A 19882-nucleotide genomic window follows, 5' to 3' on the forward strand; every position below is an offset into this window, starting at 1 on the left:
CTCACTTAGCACCACAAAATGGGTAAGGCTCATCTCATCTGCCCACTTGATGTACCAGAATCCTGACAGTAGTTATCAATGAAATTGTCTTACTCTGTTCATGCTTCTATAACAAAATACCATAACCTGGGGTAAGAGGACTTACAAGCAACAAACATCTATTTCTCACAGTTCTGAAGCCTGGGAAATTCAAGATCACAGCACCAGCATATTTGATGTCTGGTGAGAAACTGCTTCCTAGACAGCCTAAGTCTTCTCACTGTGTCCTCACATGGCCAACATGGCAGAAGGGGCAAGGGAGCTCTCCGAGGTCCCTTTAACAAAAGCAGTAGTCTTATTCATGCGAACTTCACCCTCATGACCTACGAACCTCCCAAAGGTCCCACCTTCTAAATATCATCACTGTGGGGCTTAGGTTTCAACATAGGAATTTGTAGGGGACAAAAACACTCCATCTATAGCAGAGTACTAAGTATAGACATTTATGTTTGCTAAGTAAAGACACTTATATATAACAACATCAGTATGGGTTCTTTTTTTTGCTGTAACTAGCATTTATCATAAACAATTTATTTGTTTCGTTTCCACTTTGACTCAAGAGTTTTTAGAGTAGTCATTTTAAATTTAAAAGTGACCAGATTTTTTTTTGCTGAAGTTTTATGGTTAATTTCTCTTTTTTTATTTTATTGTGGTAAGAATCTTTGCCCACGTGTGTGTACCGACTATACATCTCAACCACAATGTACTGCATACAACTAAAACTGAATTTATAATCTCTCTTGAGCTAGATGCTCCTCTTTATTCATTTTTGGGTTTTTTGTTTGTTTGTTTTCAAGAGAAAGACAGCACAAGTGGGGGAGAGGGGCAGAGGGAGAGAGAGAATCTTAAGCTCAGCTCAGAGCCTGACATGGGGTTCGAACCCACGACCCTGGGACCATGACCTGAGCTGAAATCAAGAGTCTGACACTCAGTTGACTGAACCACCCAGACGCCCCTCCTCTGTATTCTTTGCTTCAGTTGTAATACCACAACTACTCAATACTCAAGCTAGAAAATCTACAAATCAGCTTTGCCTCCTCTTTCTCCCTTATTCATTAAATTGGATCATCACCAAGCCCTACAAATTTTACCTCCTAAAAATTCTTCAAATTTGTCCCCTTCTTTATATTTATTTTTATGAGTTTATTTATTTATTTTAAGAGACAGAGGGAGCACAAAAGCAGGGTAAGGGCAGAGAGAGAAGGAGAGAGAGAGAACCCCAAACAAGCTCTGCGCTGTCAGCCCAGAGCCTGACTCAAGGTTCAAACCCACCAACCATGAGATCATGATCTGAGTCAAAGTCAAGAGTCAGACACTCAACCAAGTGAGCCACCCAGGCGCCCCACCCCTCCTCTATATTTGTTGACATTGTCTATTAAGTAATGCTATGAGAGATAAGGATTAAGCTCACTCCCACAACCCCACCTCTCATCCACCCTTTCCAATATAGTTTCAACATTATTATTATTTCCCCTAATGGTTATCTTTTTCCACTTTAAATAATATGCATAAACTTACATTTCTTGTTTGATCAACCATAGGTAGTTTCTCCTAACTTCCCACTTTGTAAGATGAAGATATTAGTGTTCTATATTTCCCCCTCCCAACCTACGTCTATTTTTCCACATCTCTATTTTCACACTTATCCAAGCCATCATCTTATCAAACCTCCTATTTGGTCTCCCTATTTCCATTCTCACCCCCTCTTAACTCTTCAACAACAACCATAGTGACTTTTTTTAGTGTAAATCAATGTCTGCTTTTGTCAGTGGCAGACTAACTTGTTTCAGACTAACCATCCCATTGAGAACAACTATAAAAGCTGAACACACAAAACCATTTTTTGTCACATTGAAGGGCCATCAAGGCAGTGAGAAATTGAGAGAAGCCGAGATTCTGGAGAAGAGAGAGAGAGGGGGAGGGAGGAAAGATATAAGCTAGACATCTGGCTGCATTTTTGCTTTTAAGGCATTTGGCAATGTGAACAGTTGTGGATTGAGAAGCTAAGAACCTTAGCAAAAAAACAATACAGAGAATAGTTCCCGAGAGTCTGAGAAGCTGAGAAGAACTTTCAGAAGTCTCAAGAAACTGAGAGAAGGAAAATGGAGTTGAGTGCCCATGAAGGAGAATCCCTGGTAAATACCACAGAATTTCAGTTGAATCTCCCAAAAAGTCACAACCCAAGAGTAAGAGAGAATGGGAAAAAGATCAGCCTTCATAAATATGGAACCCCAGTCTCAGTCAGTGATCAGATTAAAGTGATCTATCCCTACCCTGAGTGCTTGCCAGAGTAAAAAAAAAATCCCCTCTGGAGAAAGATAGCATGAATCAGCACCTCAAATTATCTTTTTAACTCTTTATGTGGTGCCCAACATTCAATGACCAACCATAAAGTGTGCAAAAAGATAACCACTGACAAAATCAAGAGAAAAATAGACAATAGATACAGAGCCACAGAAAATCCAAATATTAGAGTTCTCAGGCATAGATTTTAAAATAATTGTAATTAATATATCAATAAAATTAAATGACATAATGGAGAACTACAGCTATAGAAGATTAATTACATATAGAAGAATTATATTAAGAAAAATAGGAAACAGGTTTCCCCCCTTCAATCTAGTGAGATGGTCTGGGAGCAGCAGCACCCTTGTCTTAGCTCAGATTACTATAACAAAATGTGATACACTGGGGGGCTTAAACAACAGAAATTTACTTCTCAAAGTTCTGTAAGCTAGGAGTCTGAGATCAGGGTGCCAGCACGATCAGGTTCTGGTGAGAACCCTTTTCCTGGTTTGCAGATGACCACCTTCTCATGGTATACTCATATGGTGGAGAGACCTCTGGTCCCTTCTTCCTGTAAGGGCACTGATCCTCTATCCTCATGACCTCATCTAAACCTAATTATCTCCTAAAGGCCTCATCTCCAAATACCATCACATTGGGAGTTGGGGCTTCAACATATGAATTTTGTGGTGACACAAACATTCAGTTCATAACAGCCCTAATAACAATGTGAATATCTAGTGCACAGATCTTGGTTTGTAAACACCATTCTCCACTAAAAGGGACTGGAGATCCTTGGATAAATGATTAATCCTAGGAATAGGGCACAGAAAGCATAAGACAAGGTTGAGCCTTCTTTTTGTTCCTAAAAGTAAAGAAGTGCTCAAAGAATAATAGGAGAAATATTAAAAGGACACAAAAGCCAACATAAAGGGTTCCCATTGGCTAAATCTGAGCATCATAGTAAATAATGATAGTAATATATTAAAACCCATTGAATAAAGTAGGAATTTATGAGTCCATACTGATATGAATGAATGAACTAATGAATTAAATGTTTTATGAGGAACTAGGGATAGATACAGATATATAGATATACAGTTTCAAACTAACTACCCACAAAACACTTATTATTTGCAAAGGGAAAAAGAATCACCCTATATTGGAGAAGCCTGGAAGACACCAACTTAATGCAATGAAGGAACAAAGCACCACTTCTGTGATATTCCTGACAAAATCTTATAAACCAAACATAACCACAAGGAAACATCAGATAAACACAAGTCGTGGGACATTTCACTAAATAACTGGGCTGTAATCTTTAACTGTCAAGGTAATGGAAGTCAAGGAAAGACAGAGTACCTATTGTAGATTGAAGGACAGTAAATAGACATGACAACTAAATGCAATGCTTCACTCTGAAATAGATTCTTTGACTATAAAGGACATTATTGGCAAGTTGGCAAAACTTGAATGGGTATCTGAGTATTGAATAATAACAATATATCAATGTTAATTTTCTGATTTGATGTTTATATTGCAGCTTTTCAGAAAATGACCTCTGTTTTTTAGGCAATACACATGGAAATATTTTGAAATGAAAGAGCATCATGTCAGTTACTCATAAAAGGTTCAGGCAAAAAAGTTATTTGTACTGTACTTAAAACTTATCTGTAGGTTTATTTCAAAATATTTTAATGTCCTATTAGGTTTTAAAAAACATGATGAATTAAAATTCATGACATTAACAGCACACAACAACAGCTCAAGTTATAAGGGAATAAATTGATTTGAAGAATTGAAGGGTCCTTACATTAAGCAGTATTTAAAGTGGTAATAGCAGGTAAGTTCTAGTCAAAACTACATGTTTTTAGACTAACAACTAAAAGAATAATAAAAGAATGTATTACTAGTAAACTAGAAGATGAAAAATAGAATAAAAAGGACACATCATACTTAGTGGCTGACTTCCAAAGGATAGATTATGGGAAAAGGAAAATATAGTAACTTCATAGTGAAGTAAACTGGCAGACACCATCTTAATCAAGGTTAACATGACCAGTGATAAGTCATGTTGATAGCATATGCCCTCTGATATGATGTGATGAGAAAGGCACTTCATCTCCGTGGTACACTCTCTCAAAATCCAATAACCTAATCTAATAATGAGAAAACATCAGACAAACCCAAATTGAAGGACATTCTACAAAATACCTGACAAAATCTGCTCAAAATTGTTAATGTCATGAAAAAGACTAAGAAGCTGTCACAAATCAGAACAAAGTAAAGAGACATGACAACTAAATGCAATGTGGTATTGTAGATTGGATCCTGAAGCAGACTATTTGGATTATTGAAATTCAAATAAAATCCGAAGTTTAGTTAATAATGATTTGAAATGTTGGTTTACTAATTACAACAAAAGATAATATTAGGGAAAATTGCAATTAAGGGAAATTGAATCTGGGTGGGGGGTTTACAGGAACTTTCTGTGTTATCTTTACAACTTTTATGTAAATTAAAAGTATTCCTGGGGCGCCTGGGTGGCGCAGTCGGTTAAGCGTCCGACTTCAGCCAGGTCACGATCTCGCCGTCCGTGAGTTCGAGCCCCGCGTCAGGCTCTGGGCTGATGGCTCAGAGCCTGGATCCTGCTTCAGATTCTGTGTCTCCCTCTCTCTCTGCCCCTCCCCCGTTCATGCTCTGTCTCTCTCTGTCCCAAAAATAAATAAACGTTGAAAAAAAAATTAAAAAAAAAATAAAAGTATTCCAAAATAAAAATTTTACTTAAACTTCATAAATCCAAAAATAGACAAGAAAAGGAAAAAAAGAAAACAAAGAGCAGGTATAACAAATAGGAAACAAACAGAAAGATGCCAGATATAAACCTAAATATGTCAATAATTACATTAAATATTATTAGATTAATGTTCCAATTGAAGAAACAGTCCAGGGGCGCCTGGCTGACTCAGGCAGTAGAGCGTGCGACTCTTGATCTCTGGGTTGTGAGTGTAAACCCCACATTGGGGGTAGAGCTTACTTTAAAAAAAAAAAAAGACACAGTCCAGCTATATAAAAAAAATCAACCATATGCTGCTTTCAAGAGACATATTTTAAATGTAAGGATACAAAATGGTTAAAAATAAACAACATATGGCAAAACAACACATCATGCAAGCAATAACAAAAATGTCAGGATAGCTATATGAATATTAGACAGAATTGACTTTACATTCTGGAGGATCTGGAAGGCCGTGCACATACAAAGGGTTGCACACATGCTCAGGGGAGATCAGAGATGGATGACCTTTGGCCCTATACAAGCAGAAAGTAAAAATCAGAGACTTGTAAACTGCCTGAACTTAGAATGAGTGTACCAACACATGCACAGATTCCCTAGGAAAAGGGTGGAAACCTTGTAGGCTCAAAGTGTTTAAGGAAAATATTTGGCAAACAATTGACTGATCACTAAGCTATGATGACCAAAGGATGAAACCTAGGTGGCTAGGCTTAAAAATAAGAACAAGAATTTTAAGAGGAGAAAAAACTGAGCAAAGATTCCAGTTGTCACACACTGCAGGAGAAATAGACACTACGTAATTAGTCCAAGCACATCACTGAACAAAACCAAAGAAATATAGTGCATTATACAAAATAAAAATAAAGCAACAAAAAAACAAGGTGTAGCCCAACAGGAAAAAAAATCAGCTCATATAAACTGTCTGCAGGAGGTCCTCCATGATAGATTTAGTACATAAAGATTTCAAATAAGCTATTTTAATATGTTTATCAAAGAACTCAAAGAAAATATGTTTAAAGAATTAAAGGAATGTGTGATGACAACAACTCATCACATCGGAACATTAATAAGGAGATATGAGGATGTCTGGGTGACTCAGTCAGTTCAGCATCCAACTCTTGATTTCAGCTCAGGTCTCATGGTTTGTGAGATCAAGCCCTGCATTGGGCTCTGTGCTGTCAGCTGCTTGAGATTCTCTCTCTCCCTCTCACTCTGCTCCCCTCAACAAATAAACTTTTTTTAAATAATGAGATATGAATTATAAAAAAGAAATGAATAAAAATTCTAGAGTTAAAAGGCATAACAACTGAAATGAAAAGTTCACTCAAGGAGCTCAACAGCAGATTTGAGCAATAGAAGAAAGAATCAGCAAACTCAAAGGTAGATCAATAGACACTATCCAGTCAAAAGAACAAAATGTAAAAAGCATGAAGAAAACTGAAGAAACTTGAAGGCCTGTGAGACACCATCAAACACACCACATATGTATAACGGGAGTTCCAGAAGAGAAAAAGAAAAAAAAGGGGCATAAGTATATAAAGAAATCATGAGTGAAAAGTTCACAAATTTGATGAAAAACAATCTACACACCCAAATTAACTCTCTACATCCAGCCTACATCCACATTCAATGAATTCTGAGTAGTACAAATCTAAAGATATTTATAGCTAGAAAGATCATTGTCAAACTGTTGAAAGTCAAAGCCAAAGAGAAAAATATGAAAACAGCAAGAGGAAAATTACATATGATATACAAAGGAACCACAATGAGATTAACAGCTGATTTCTCATTGGAAACAATGGAGATAAGAAGGTGGTGTTATGACATATTCAAAGTGCTGGGGGAGAAAACTACCAACTAAGAATTCTAGGAGTCAGTTCACCACGGCAACAGCTTATGACAACACTTTCTTCTCCCCAGCTTCTGGGTGTCCCTTCAGGTCTTCTGCTGTAAGCTGTGCTGAGGGGAAGGGTGTGGGAGGTCTCTGTCCTCACACCATGGGGGACAGAAGAGGTGATAAGTTCGAAAGTAAGGACATTGACTGCCTTAAATTGGAGTTAATGGAAGAAATCCACATGAGAGACTTAGTACAGCTTTCAATACTTGAATTAAGACAGGAGATAGTGAAACTGGAAGCCAAATTCAATACTGAAAATAAAGGTGGTGAATGGAAAACACGTTATGAAGTCCAACTTGGACTGAATGATCATCTAGTAAAGCAAATTGCTACTCTCAAAGAGAAAATGGAAAAACTCCGTGGAGATCCTTCAGATAGACTATCTTCTATTCGTGTCTATGAGCAAATGTCAGTGGAATCCTTAAATACATTACTTAAACAGTTAGAAAAAGAAAAAAGGAGTCTTGAAAATCAAGTGAAAAATTGTGCACTTAGATTGGAACAAGAGTCAAAGGCTTACCACAAAACCAGTGATGAATGCCGTACATACCTAGCTGAAATGTCTCAGATCTCTAGCTCACACCAAGTTTCTAAAAGGCAACAGATGGATCAACTTCATAGAATGAAACAGAATCATGTGAAAACAGGAAGATGTAATCCAACTAATCAGAAGATAGTAAATGCCAAGAAAGGACCAGCAAAAAAGATTACAAGATCAAACCATTTTCCAAAACTCAATCTGTGATTTCAAAACTGGGTGGATTTCTACTTCTTCCCTTTCTTCATCTGTAATATTCAACTCATGAAGTTAATGTTCAGCACATTTTTGGGGTAATGAAATAATTTTTTTAAGAAAGAGCCATTAAACCTCTTTGGCTCCTCTTCCTGATGTTTGTTCCTTTCTCTGCATGACAGTAATTTTCTTAGTAATTTAGTTTAGTTTCAAAAATTCTTCTGGAAAGTAATTTTAGTGACCCTAATATATCTAACAGCAGCACTTGTGATTCTTAAAAAAAAATCCTAGGGAACCTGAAGATTGTCATCATTACACTTGCTTTTAATAATCTATCCATGATATGCTTTGATGGTGACATTGCTATTGTATTTGGTTTCTAGTCGGCTGTAATCTGACAATATGAGTTCACGAAAACTTTTTGCTATTTTAGGTTATATAATGCTCATTTTTTTAGCCCAAAGTTTAAACAAAGCTGCAAATCAGATGCATTTTAAACTTTGACTTGAAGTATCATGGTATTGCGGAAATAGCCTTCAATCAAATATCAGCTTGTTGTAGCCCCACTCTGCCATGAACTTATGAGATTTGGGGAAAATCCCTTTACCTCATCTTTATTTCTTGTACCTGTAAAATGACTGAGACAAACTCTGCAACTTCTAAGCTTTCTTACCATTCTAGAAAACCAACACTTACTCAACTACAGGATCCTGCCATAGCGCACATGGCAAATTCAGTCATTTTTGTGATGTTTATTAATTCATAGTGATGACCTTATTTTTTGGACCAAACATGGCAAGTGTCCACAATATTCAAGCCTAGAAGTGGACATAGAATGAGGATGGGATAGGAGAGCATTCTTTTAAAGCATTTATAAAATTTATTATATTCTCCTATTCATGATTAGACTGTTTTTGTAACTGTCACATAGGTCTGGAATACACATATAATTTATTTGCTCAACTTAATAAGTGAATTTAAATTCCCAGAAATCACCCAATGATCAGTATAGTTTTTAGCTAATGGTGTTCTCACCTTGCATCTGTTGCTAAAACCTAAATTCCAGTCGGCATCACCAAGTAATGAATACCAAATGCATTTCTATATCTCTGTAGTTATTCACTTCCTTTCCTTGAGAATGCATAAATTTCATAGAGCCAAATAATTATTTTATATGACTGTAAAATATAATGCAATGAAATATAAAGTAACTTCCTATAAATTACTCTACATTGGAGCTGTTTGGAAATATTTTCCCCTGTTCTTAATAAAGCTAACTACAGATATCAGATACCATGACCCACATTATCAAACAAATACTAGATTTTTATGTTTTACAATATCTTTCTTAGCATTAGCAACAAATTAATAATCTAAATTTAGTAATAAATATAATCACAGATCATCACTGCAAGATAAAAAAAAAAGTTTTTTCTATCATACAGAGGAAGGCCATTGTAGGGATTGAATTAAGGAACATTTAAAATTATCTCAATCATTGTGATGGTATATTAGTTGAACATCTTACCACGGGGATCTATCACATTTAGTTGTTAGTTCTGCAGGAGTGTCTTTGGAATACTTTCCAAATGTCTGAAAATGTCTGTCTTAAACACAGTGAAGGAGGGGCACCTTGGTGGCTCAGTCGGTTGGGCGTACAACTTCAGCTCAGGTCATGATCTCACAGTTCAGTTCATGAGTTCCAGCCCTGCATCAGGCTGTCAGCCCAGAGCCGCTTCAGATTCTTTGTTCCCCTCTCTGCCTGCCCCTCTCACACTCTTTTTCTCTCTCAAAAATAAATAAACATTAAAAAACCCCACAGTGGTAGAATGTTGACGGGGTAGTGTAAAGAACTTAAATGGGAGACTTTCGAAGATCTGTGTTCTGACATCAGCTCTGCCATTTCTAAGCTTCTGACTATAAGTAAATCACTTTTCATTGCCTCACTTTCATTATGTATAGGGTTGGAAATATTCACCCTAACTACTGCCTTGGGATTGCTGGGCAGATCAAGGTACTTAACTAAATATTTACCTATATACTGTTTTTAGACCTTATTTCCTTCTGAAAGGGTGCAACTAAATTTACAGGTATAAAAGCAACATCCACAACATACAAGATGAAAATAAAAGTTAAACAGTTTTGCAAGAGTTCATGACTAAGAAAAACTCTAGCTTTAAGAGTTCCAACAGCCAGTACAAAGAAGGAATGAGTTATGCGACTCTCATTATTTTTGTAGACAGAATATATAAGTAGTAAAACAGTTTTACCTAGTTCCCTAGTTCTAAGCTCTGAAGATAATTTGTCATGTGAGGCCTTATAAGAAACTGCAATTATTTATTGCAATAATCAGAGCAAAAATGAGAATTTGGGATCCTTCTTTGTTTAATACTGGAATATATATTACTATCAGTATTTTTAAGTTCAAAATTCATAAAGCAAAAAAATCAGTAAAGCAATAGTATATTTCAAATATTTTAATGCCTAAATCTATTACAAAATATCAAGAAATACCATTTATAAACACGGATGTTGCTATAATAAAAAGGACATATAATAAGTATTGGCAAGGATGTGGAGAAATAGGAACCCTCATACGCTGCCAATGGGGATGCACAATGGTGCAGCCACTTTGGAAAACAGTTTGGCAGTTCCTCAAAAGGTTAAACATATAGTTATCATATGACTCATCAATTCCACTCCTACATATACACCTAACAGAAATGAAAGTCTATGTCCACATAAAAACTTGTGCGTGACTCGTTGTTACACCATTATTCATAATAGCCTAAAAGTAGAAACAACCCAAATGCCCATCAGCTGATAAATGGATAAACAAAGAATAGTATATCCAAACAAGGAATAATATTCAGCAATGAAAAGAAATGAAGTACTGATACATGCTACAACATGGATGAATCTTGAAAATAATAAGTGAAAGAAGGCAGTCACTAAACAGCACCTATGGCATAACTTCATTTATATAAAATGTCCAGAAGAGGCAAATCCAAAGAGACATAAAGTAGATTAGTAGTTGCCTGGGGCTTGTGGGGCCAGAGGGGAGGGTGGGTGATAGGGAGTGACTACAAAAGGTATAGGGTTTATTTTGGGCATGATGAAAATGTTCTAAAATTGATGGTGGTGATTGTTGCATAACTCTGTGAATACACCAAAAAAACACTGAACACTTTAAATGAGTTAATCATATGTTATATGATTTATATCTCAATAATGCTGTTATTAAAAAATAATCTTATACCTAGAAAAATAACTCTTAAAAAATGAAGGTCCCACAAAAAAAAAAGACATTCTCAGGGGGGAAAAAAGCTTAGGAGAACTAATTGCTATCACACCTTCCTTATAAGAAATAAAAAAAGGAAGTTTGTCAGGCCGAAGAGAAATTGTAACTCGAATCCACACAGAGAAATAGAGCACCAGTAAAGGTAATTATATAGGAAAACATAAAATACAATGTAAACATATTTTTCTTTCCTTCCCACTACTGATTTAAAAGACATCTACATAAAACAATAATTATTAAAATATTGGTAGATTTAGAACATATAAAGTTGTTATGCATATGGTAATAGCACAAAGGAAGGAAGAGGAAAGGGAGTTATATGAAAGCAGTTTTTGAACACTACCAGAAAGAAGTTAGGATAAATGTGAAGTATATTGTTTTCAGTTAAGATGTACATTGTAATCCCCAGACCTGCCACTAAGAAAATAATTCAACAAATAGAGTAAATAAAAGTAATTAAAATGGCACACTAGAAAATATCTATTTAGTGCAAAAGTAGGCAATAAAGAAGACATAGAGGACAAAAAATACGTAAGACATAGAAAATAGCAAAAAGGCAGTTATAAAAAATTAAATTTATATTATAATCAATAATTACATTAAATGTAAATGATATCAGCATTAAAATAAAAACAGATTATCAGATTAGATTTAAAAATGAGATCTAACTTGGGGCGCCTTGGTGACTTAGTTGATTGGGCGTCCAACTTCGGCTCAGGTCATGATCTCATGGTTCATGGGTTCAAGACCCATGTCGGACTCTGTGCTGACAGCTCAGACCCTGGAGTCTGCTTCAGATTCTGTGTCTCCCTCCCTCTCTCTGCCCCTCCCCTGCTCACGCACTCTCTCTTTCTCTCAAAAATAAATATTTCAAAAATGGGATCTAACTGTATGCTGTCTAGAACAGGCACACTTTAATTTTGTTTAGTATTTATTTATTTTTGAGAGAGGGGAAGGGGTAGAGAGAGAGGAAAGAAAGAATTCCAAGCAAGCCCCATGGTGTCAACTGGAGCCCGATGCAGCGTTCGATCCCATGAACCATGAGACCATGATCTGAGCCAAAATCAAGAGTCAAATGCCCAATCAACTGAGCCACCCAGGTGTCCCCAGGCACCCCCAGGCACACTTTAAATTTTTTTTAAGTTTATTTATTTATTTTGAGAGAGAGAGAGAGACCGAGTGCAGGTGCATACACAAGCAGGGGAGGGGCAGAGAGAAAGAGAGACAGAATGTTAATTGTACTTCAATAGTAACAACTTTTTAAATAAATAAGCAAAAAAAAAAAATTAACAACTGAATCCAGCAACATATAAAGAACATTATACACCATGGCTAAATAGGATTCCCCCCCCCCAGGAATGCACAGTTGGTTTAACATCCAAATATCTTAAGGGGTGGTCTTTAGTGGCCATGGGACTAAGGGAGAGGAATATTGCCTCTTGGATGCACTGGCCAGATGGAGGAGGCACAGCTCTGGATTGGTTGGTTTGCAGACCAAAGGCTGAGTTCTTTGCTATCTCTAAGAATTAGCTAGCCCTGGGAGGGGCAGTCTCTCCACAGCCAGGAGAATTTTTTAAGATGTCAAATCATCATAATATACAACAACAAATTTTAATGTTTTTTTAATTTTATTTTTTTAAATTTATATCCAAATTAGTTAGCGTATAGTGCAACAATGATTTCAGTAGATTCCTTAGTGCCCCTCATCCATTTAGCCCAACCCCCCTCCCACACCCCCTCCAGTAACCCTCTGTTTGTTCTCCATATTTATGAGTCTCTTATGTTTTGTCCCCCTCCCTGTTTTTATATTATCAAAAACAAATTTTAAACATGACTAATGCAGTTGGTCCTTTGATGTTTTGAAATCATGTTAAGAAAATTTTAGAAGGCTGATAATAGAGGTTTTCAGTAGTAGGGCTTAAGTTGTCCCAAACAGCATAGACATTTTATTATGGGAGTAAGAAAGGAGGAACACAAGTGAAGCTATGAATCCCTGTAGGTCAGCCCATAACTAGGTTTCTTATTTATATGGTATTAGCTAACAAAGTACATTTTAAACTTTGGAGGACACTAACAATATCTTGGTGGAATTGTAAAGTGTGTTAGAAATATGCCTCATGTTAAGGTGGCAGGTCTGGCAGTTATGTTGTTGGAGGGTATGAACTGATAAATCTCTGTAAAGATTAGTGGTATTTGTGAGTAATTAAAGTGAAAAGAGAGGTTGTGGTTATCATGGTCAGAGATGCAAGGCAGGAGATAGTGGTAGATAGCTGGGGGAGTGTAGTAGAAGGCACCAGGGAGTGGGTGGTCCTCTCCCCAGGAGGTCAAGGGATTGACTGATATGAAGCAGATGTCTCCTGGAGAAAGCAATAATCTCCATTACTTTTAATTTTCATATTATGGGTTTATTTATTTGTTTTAGGGACAGAGTGAGAGCGAGCGGGGGAGGGGAAGAGAGAGAGAGGGAGAGAGAGAATCCCAAGCAGGCTGCGTACTGCCAGGGCAGAGCCCGACATGGGGCTCAAACTCATGAACCATGAGATCATGACCTGAGCCGAAATCAAAAGTTGGACACTTAACTGACTGAGCCACTGAGGCGCCCCTCCATTACTTTTTAGAATGACACAGATAGTAGTAACCCCTACCAGATTTCCCTTTAGGCATAGGAGTACAGGCATGTGCTTTTTAGCCAAGAGCAAGGAGTATAGCAGGATCATGGCCTCTGCAGACAGTGAGCTCAGGCACATAATAGGATCCCTAATATCAAAAGAAGAAAAACAAAAATGTCCTGTGTCCCGTTTGTACTTTAGGAAAGGCAGTTCGTGCACACTGTTTGAGTGGAGATCTTAGCATCTAGGGTGAAGTTGTCTCCAGCACAGGGAGTAAAGTCATCTCCAATGGTGAGGTCTTGGGTTGAGGTGATATTGTCTGAGGTGATGTCATCTCTAGCGGTAACATCCTGGGCCAGGGCAATATCGTCTAGCGACTTCAGGTATCCTTTTTAAGGGGATACCCACTCAGGTTGATGTGGGTCTTAGCATTTGCTAAGTTGGGCCTCCCGATTATAAACCAATGAAAGTATCTAGACCAGTGGTTAATAAGACTACAATCACCAGCATGGCGTGCAGCTGCATTTACAAGTTTTTTTTTTTTTTTGGGTGGAAGTTTAAATTCAAATGGGTCATATATCAGATGAGCAGCTCCTCTGCCCATGGGACAATCTATGGTTAAGAGATCCTAGGAGAATATGAACCCTTGATCTGGCCTCCAGCCCTTATGAGATGCAGAAAGGTAAAAAATGTAGAGATTGGTTAAGGCCTGAGGTAAGATATTCATTTAAGAGTTTATTTAAACTGGAATTTGAAAAGGAATTGTTTGAGAAGACCATTATGTCTCTTAAACAGGTTATTTGGGACCTTCTAGGGACATAGAAGTTCTATTGAGTGTCTCTTCCTAGAGCCCAGAATTGTAAATTTTGAGAAATGAAATGTGTACTGTGGTTAATATTAATACTTCTAACTCCAAAGGTAATGAGAGTCTTGGCAAAGATTTATATTGTGAACTTAATATAGAGAGAAACATATGTCCTTTTACATTTTGGGTATCTACCAGGCAAGAGATTCCCAGACTTTTTTAACCTGAAAGAAGCCATTTTAGACAATGCCCATCAGTTTTGAATTAATGTAAAGATGGTACCACTTGTTGGCTAGGGCATCCAGTGTTAAGATGACTGCCTGAAGTTTGGCTAAGTGTGTTGTTTTTTGGGTTCCATCCTTTATTAGGGATATCCTTGCTAAAGGATGGAAAGCACCAACATTTCACTGAGCTCCATCATGTATAATGGTTAGCAGTGTCATTCACGTGGTCTATGAACTCTGGTGTTCACTCAGTTAATCCCAGAGGGTTTCCCAGGTATCTGTCTGGGGGAGGGGTGACTTCTAGGACCCTTGCATCTGGCAAGGGACTGAGGACAAGGAAAGCCACCCCTCCTGCGAGTAGAATATGTCAGAGAGCCTGGGTATGGTTGCTTCCTGCTTTAAGAAAGCTTCCTTGAGGTGCCTGGGTGGCTCAGTCAGTTGAGCATCTGGCTCTCAATCTCGGCTCAGGTCATGATCTCACGGTTTGTGGGTTCGACCCCGGCGTCCGGCTCCATGCTGACAGCAGAGTCTGCCTGGGATTCTCTCTCTCCCTCTCTCTCTGCCTCTCTCTCTCTCTCTCTCTCTCTCTCTCTCTCAAAATAGATAAATAAACTTAAAAAAAAAAAAGGCCTCTATAGCTGTGTCAAGTTTGTGGGATGCTGTTTCCATGACTCAAAGCATACTGGGCAGCAAAGTATGGAGGGTCACAGGCTCAGAGTCTAGGAAAGCCCAGTAGGTAGCCAGTCGTTTTGTTTGTTTGTTTGTTTGTTTGTTTGTTTGTTTTAATGGTGTATAGCATAAGATGAGGGGGGCAGTTTTTTGCACCTGAAGCCCTTGGTCAACTTATGGCCATCAGAAGCATGTCAGACTCCAGCACGTATAAGAAGAGGTTGCCAGGGCGCCTGGGTGGCGCAGTCGGTTAAGCGTCCGACTTCAGCCAGGTCACGATCTCACGGTCCGTGAGTTCGAGCCCCGCGTCGGGCTCTGGGCTGATGGCTCAGAGCCTGGAGCCTGTTTCCGATTCTGTGTCTCCCTCTCTCTCTGCCCCTCCCCCGTTCATGCTCTGTCTCTCTCTGTCCCAAAAATAAATAAACGTTGAAAAAAAAAAAAAAAAAAAAAAGAAGAGGTTGCCAAAGTGTCTTTGGTGAAGGAGCTTGGTGTCAGTGGGGGCAGGGGGGGCACTAACAAGAGTGCCTGTTAATTTTAATTGGGGAATAAAATTTGTAAATGAGGGGCTCCTGGGTGGCTCAGTCAGTTAAGTGTCTGACTTCGACTCAGGTCTGATCTCACTGTTTGTGAGTTCGAGCCCTGCATCGGGCTCTGTGCTGATAGCTTGGAGCCTGGAGCCTGCTTCAGATTCTGTGTCTCCCTCTCTCTCTGACTCTCCCCTACTCGCACTCTGTGTTTCTCTCTCTCAAAAATAAATAAACATTAAAAAAATTTTTTTTAATTTGTAAATGAGGAATATGTTGCCATCAGAACCCAAGATGGACTAAAAGATGTTGGATTCATATGTCCTTAATGAGTGTGTCTAATGAATCTACTTGGGGGAGGGTTATCAGTGTAATATCACATCTGTTGAGGTGCGCCATGGGTAGGATGGAGGTATTGTGTCCCTTCAGAGGTAAAAGGAAACTGCAGCTGAGAGGCTGTTGAAATAGATTCTGAACAGAAAATGATAGCCATATCTATAAAGGCAAAATATTTGCCAGTTTTTCATGAATAAAATCAGTAATTTTAATAACATTGGATGTCTGCTGTGGGGGCCTTGATGGATGGGACCACAGCATAAAGATTGTAGTAATCTACCATGAGGAATACCTTCCCGCACACAACTTTTTTCTTTTCTTTAGACTTAAGAGCAGGCAAAATTGGACTGTCAAATGGAGAAGCAGTGAAGATAATCACCCATTTGTTAATTAGGTTCTATAGAGTGAGTTTTAATCCTTGATCATCCTGTTTTAACTTATATTGGGCCAGATTAACTATTTTATCTGGGGGTCTATGGGGTCCGATTTCATTAAGCCAATTTGTAAGTGTCAAAGACCTACTTTAATTTTAATTTATCACTTATTGTGTCACAGCATGTATGTCCAAATGGAATATTTTAGGTCAATGAGTATTATAATTTTGGAAATTTAGGCAAGGCTATAATTAGAGTGAGGCAAGCCAAGTTTTTTTTTTCTTCATTTTATATGTAGTTACCTTCTTAAAATTATAGGGGACACAATGCTTAAGTTTACTAGGATTCCCAGAAACAACTATAATTTGAACCCTATCTTGATTAAGCCCATAAAGGTCTTATTAATTAATGTATTTCAGCAAATGTTAAAGTTAATTTAGAACAAAGGTTGTAGAGGCATAATAGCCAATCAGTAGTATTTTTATCATTTAATTATATAATTCTTTAGTATATAAATTTTGGATTTCTAACTGTATCAAATTTGTGGTTTTGTTTTAATTTATATATATCACACATATATGCATATATATACAATTCATCTATTATATATTTATATTAAAATATTATATATGTATACATAACTACTTAATTATGTTTTATTTTCTCTCCCTGTATCTAGAAATTTGTTTTAAAATCAGTAAGTAATTGGGGCGCCTGGGTGGCGCAGTCGGTTGGGCGTCCGACTTCAGCCAGGTCACGATCTCGCGGTCTGTGAGTTCGAGCCCTGCGTCGGGCTCTGGGCTGATGGCTCAGAGCCTGGAGCCTGTTTCCGATTCTGTGTCTCCCTCTCTCTCTGCCCCTCCTCCGTTCATGCTCTGTCTCTCTCTGTCCCAAAAACAAATAAACGTTGAAAAAAATTAAAAATAAAATAAAATAAAATCAGTAAGTAATTTAGGGCTAGGATTATGTTTGTTACACCTGGCATTTGCTCAGTACATAAAGTTTAAAAATCCCTTTGTTTCCCATTGGGCTTGTATCTGCCTAAAACAGCAGTCTTTTTTTTTTTCTTTTTTTTCCCTTTGTTTTAGGCTCATAGCCACCTGAAGCCACAATCTTTAGTTTTTGTCTCCAGCTAAGAAGGAAAGAGGGGAGAGAAAAGGGACTGCATGCCTCTAAGCAACCTCTCATCCCTGTTCCCATTAAGCTTTTTTTTTCTTTTAAAATGGTCTGTATTTCTAGGTAACTAATCTCCCTACCCCCCCCCCTTTTTTTAAGAACCTAGGTGCATCAAACCAGGGAAGTCAAGTTTGGCTCAGTGGACCAAGCTGTCCAAGGTAAGTTGATAACTAGTGAATTGTGGCAACCTCCAAGCAAGACTTTAGCACCTGAAACTAAATGAGGAGTGCCATGGAGGCTCATGCCTTTGAGGTTCTCCTTGATTTAGTTGGAAAACCATGGTAGTATTCAGCAGAGACATCATGAAGCAGTGGCATCCAGAAAGCCAGCATGCTAACAGCCAGCCATCCCTTCCCCGGTAACACTCGCTGTTTGGTAAAGCCAATCAGTAAGCCAAGAGCAGTCTAGAAGCAAGCCCCCTCCATTAAACACTGAGTCACCAGGGTCACTATGCCAATTATTGTATGCCCAGGTGTTAATTTATAAAAGTATCTGTGTGATAAAGGAAGGATAGGTTTAGGCCATTGCCTTAATTGGGATTTCTGTCAGAAAGGCGAGACAGGACAGGGTAAACAGTTTAGGATTAGCTAGTTTGAAAACATTTGGCAGGCTCTAAACTACAAGGGCGTTCTCTAGTTGCCTGGTACCTGGCCCTGGGATGATTAAGGCAGAGGAATATTGCCTCTTGTTTCTGGAGGAGCTGTAAATAATATTAAACTTTTCTTTCAATGGCATTGATCTCTCCATATTGCCACTCAGTCACCTTTATAAATTAAGACCCAGAGACAGAAAAATTTCATACCCATTAGGATGGCTATTGTAAGATAGAAAGAAAGAAAGAACAAGGAGTATTAGAAAAGATGTGAAGAAATTGGAATGCATTCTGATGAGAATATAAGCTGGTGCAGCTACTGTAGAAAATGATACTGGGGCACCTGGATGGCTCAGTTGGATGAGCATTCAACTTTGACTCAGGTCATGATCTCATGGTTCATGAGTTCGAGCCCTGCATCAGGCTCTCTGCTGTCAGCACAGAGTCCACTTAGGATCCTCTGTCTCCCTCTCTCTCTGTCCCTCCCTTGCTCACGTGCTCTCGCCCTCTCTCAAAAAAACAAACATTTTAAAAAAGAAAATGATATGACAATTCCTGACAATATTAAAAATTAAACACAGAATTACCGTATAAGCCAGTAATTCCACTTCTGTGTATAGGCCAAAAAGAATTGAAAGCAGAGACTTCAACAGATATTTACTTGTACAGCCATGTTCACGGCAGCAATTTTTTTTTTTTTTTTTTTTTTTTTTTGCGGCACCATTATTCACAATAACCAAAAGGTGGTGCCATGGTCTGAATGTTTATGCCCCCCAAAATCCATATGTGGAAATCCAAATTCCCAAAGGTGATACACCCCACCTATCTGTTAGTAGGTGGGGTCTTTGGGAGATGATTAGTTTATGAAGGTGGAGCCCTCATGAATGGGATCAGTGTCTTTATAAAAGAGATCCCATAGTGCTCCCTAACCCCTTCCACCCTGTGAGAACAGAGAAAAGGCACTCATTATGAACCAGGAAGAAGGCTTTCATTTGATCATACTGGCATCTTGATTTTCGATTTCTAACCTGTAGAAATGTAAGAAATAAATTTCTGCTGTTTATAGGCTACCTAGTCTGTGGTAGCCCAAATGGACTAAGACAAGCGGCAGGCAACCCGAGAGTCCAATGACAGATGAATGGATAAACAAAATATTATATATATATATATATATATATATATATATATATGTGTGTGTGTGTGTATAATACACACACACACACACAATGGAACATTATTCAGTCTTATAAAGAAGGAAATTCTGACACATGCCACAATATGAACATTATTCAATCTTATAAAGAAGAAAATTCTGACACATGCACAATATGGAATAACCTTGAAGACATTATGCTAAGTGGAAACAAGCCAGTCATGAAAGGACAAATATATGGCTCCAGTTATATGAGGTACCTAGAGGAGTAAAAATCATAGAGACAGTAACTACAATAGTGTTTGTCAGTGCTTGGGAGGAAGGAAAGCAGGGATTACTGCTTAATGGGTACAGAGTTTCAGTTTGG

The 19882-nt window shown here is 37.9% G+C and overlaps 1 protein-coding gene across 1 annotated transcript; it reads left to right on the top strand.

Moving 5' to 3' along the window:
- The first annotated feature begins 7034 nt into the window (after positions 1 to 7034).
- On the top strand, positions 7035 to 7905 carry LOC123594535 (coiled-coil domain-containing protein 169-like). The gene has a single exon (XM_045471288.1). It carries the CDS (start codon positions 7120 to 7122, stop codon positions 7762 to 7764), a length of 645 nt encoding a protein of 214 aa, XP_045327244.1. The 5' UTR covers positions 7035 to 7119; the 3' UTR covers positions 7765 to 7905.
- The last annotated feature ends 11977 nt before the right edge of the window (positions 7906 to 19882 follow it).

This window comes from Leopardus geoffroyi, chromosome X (genome assembly GCF_018350155.1).
Source record: "Leopardus geoffroyi isolate Oge1 chromosome X, O.geoffroyi_Oge1_pat1.0, whole genome shotgun sequence".
NCBI lineage: Eukaryota > Metazoa > Chordata > Mammalia > Carnivora > Felidae > Leopardus > Leopardus geoffroyi.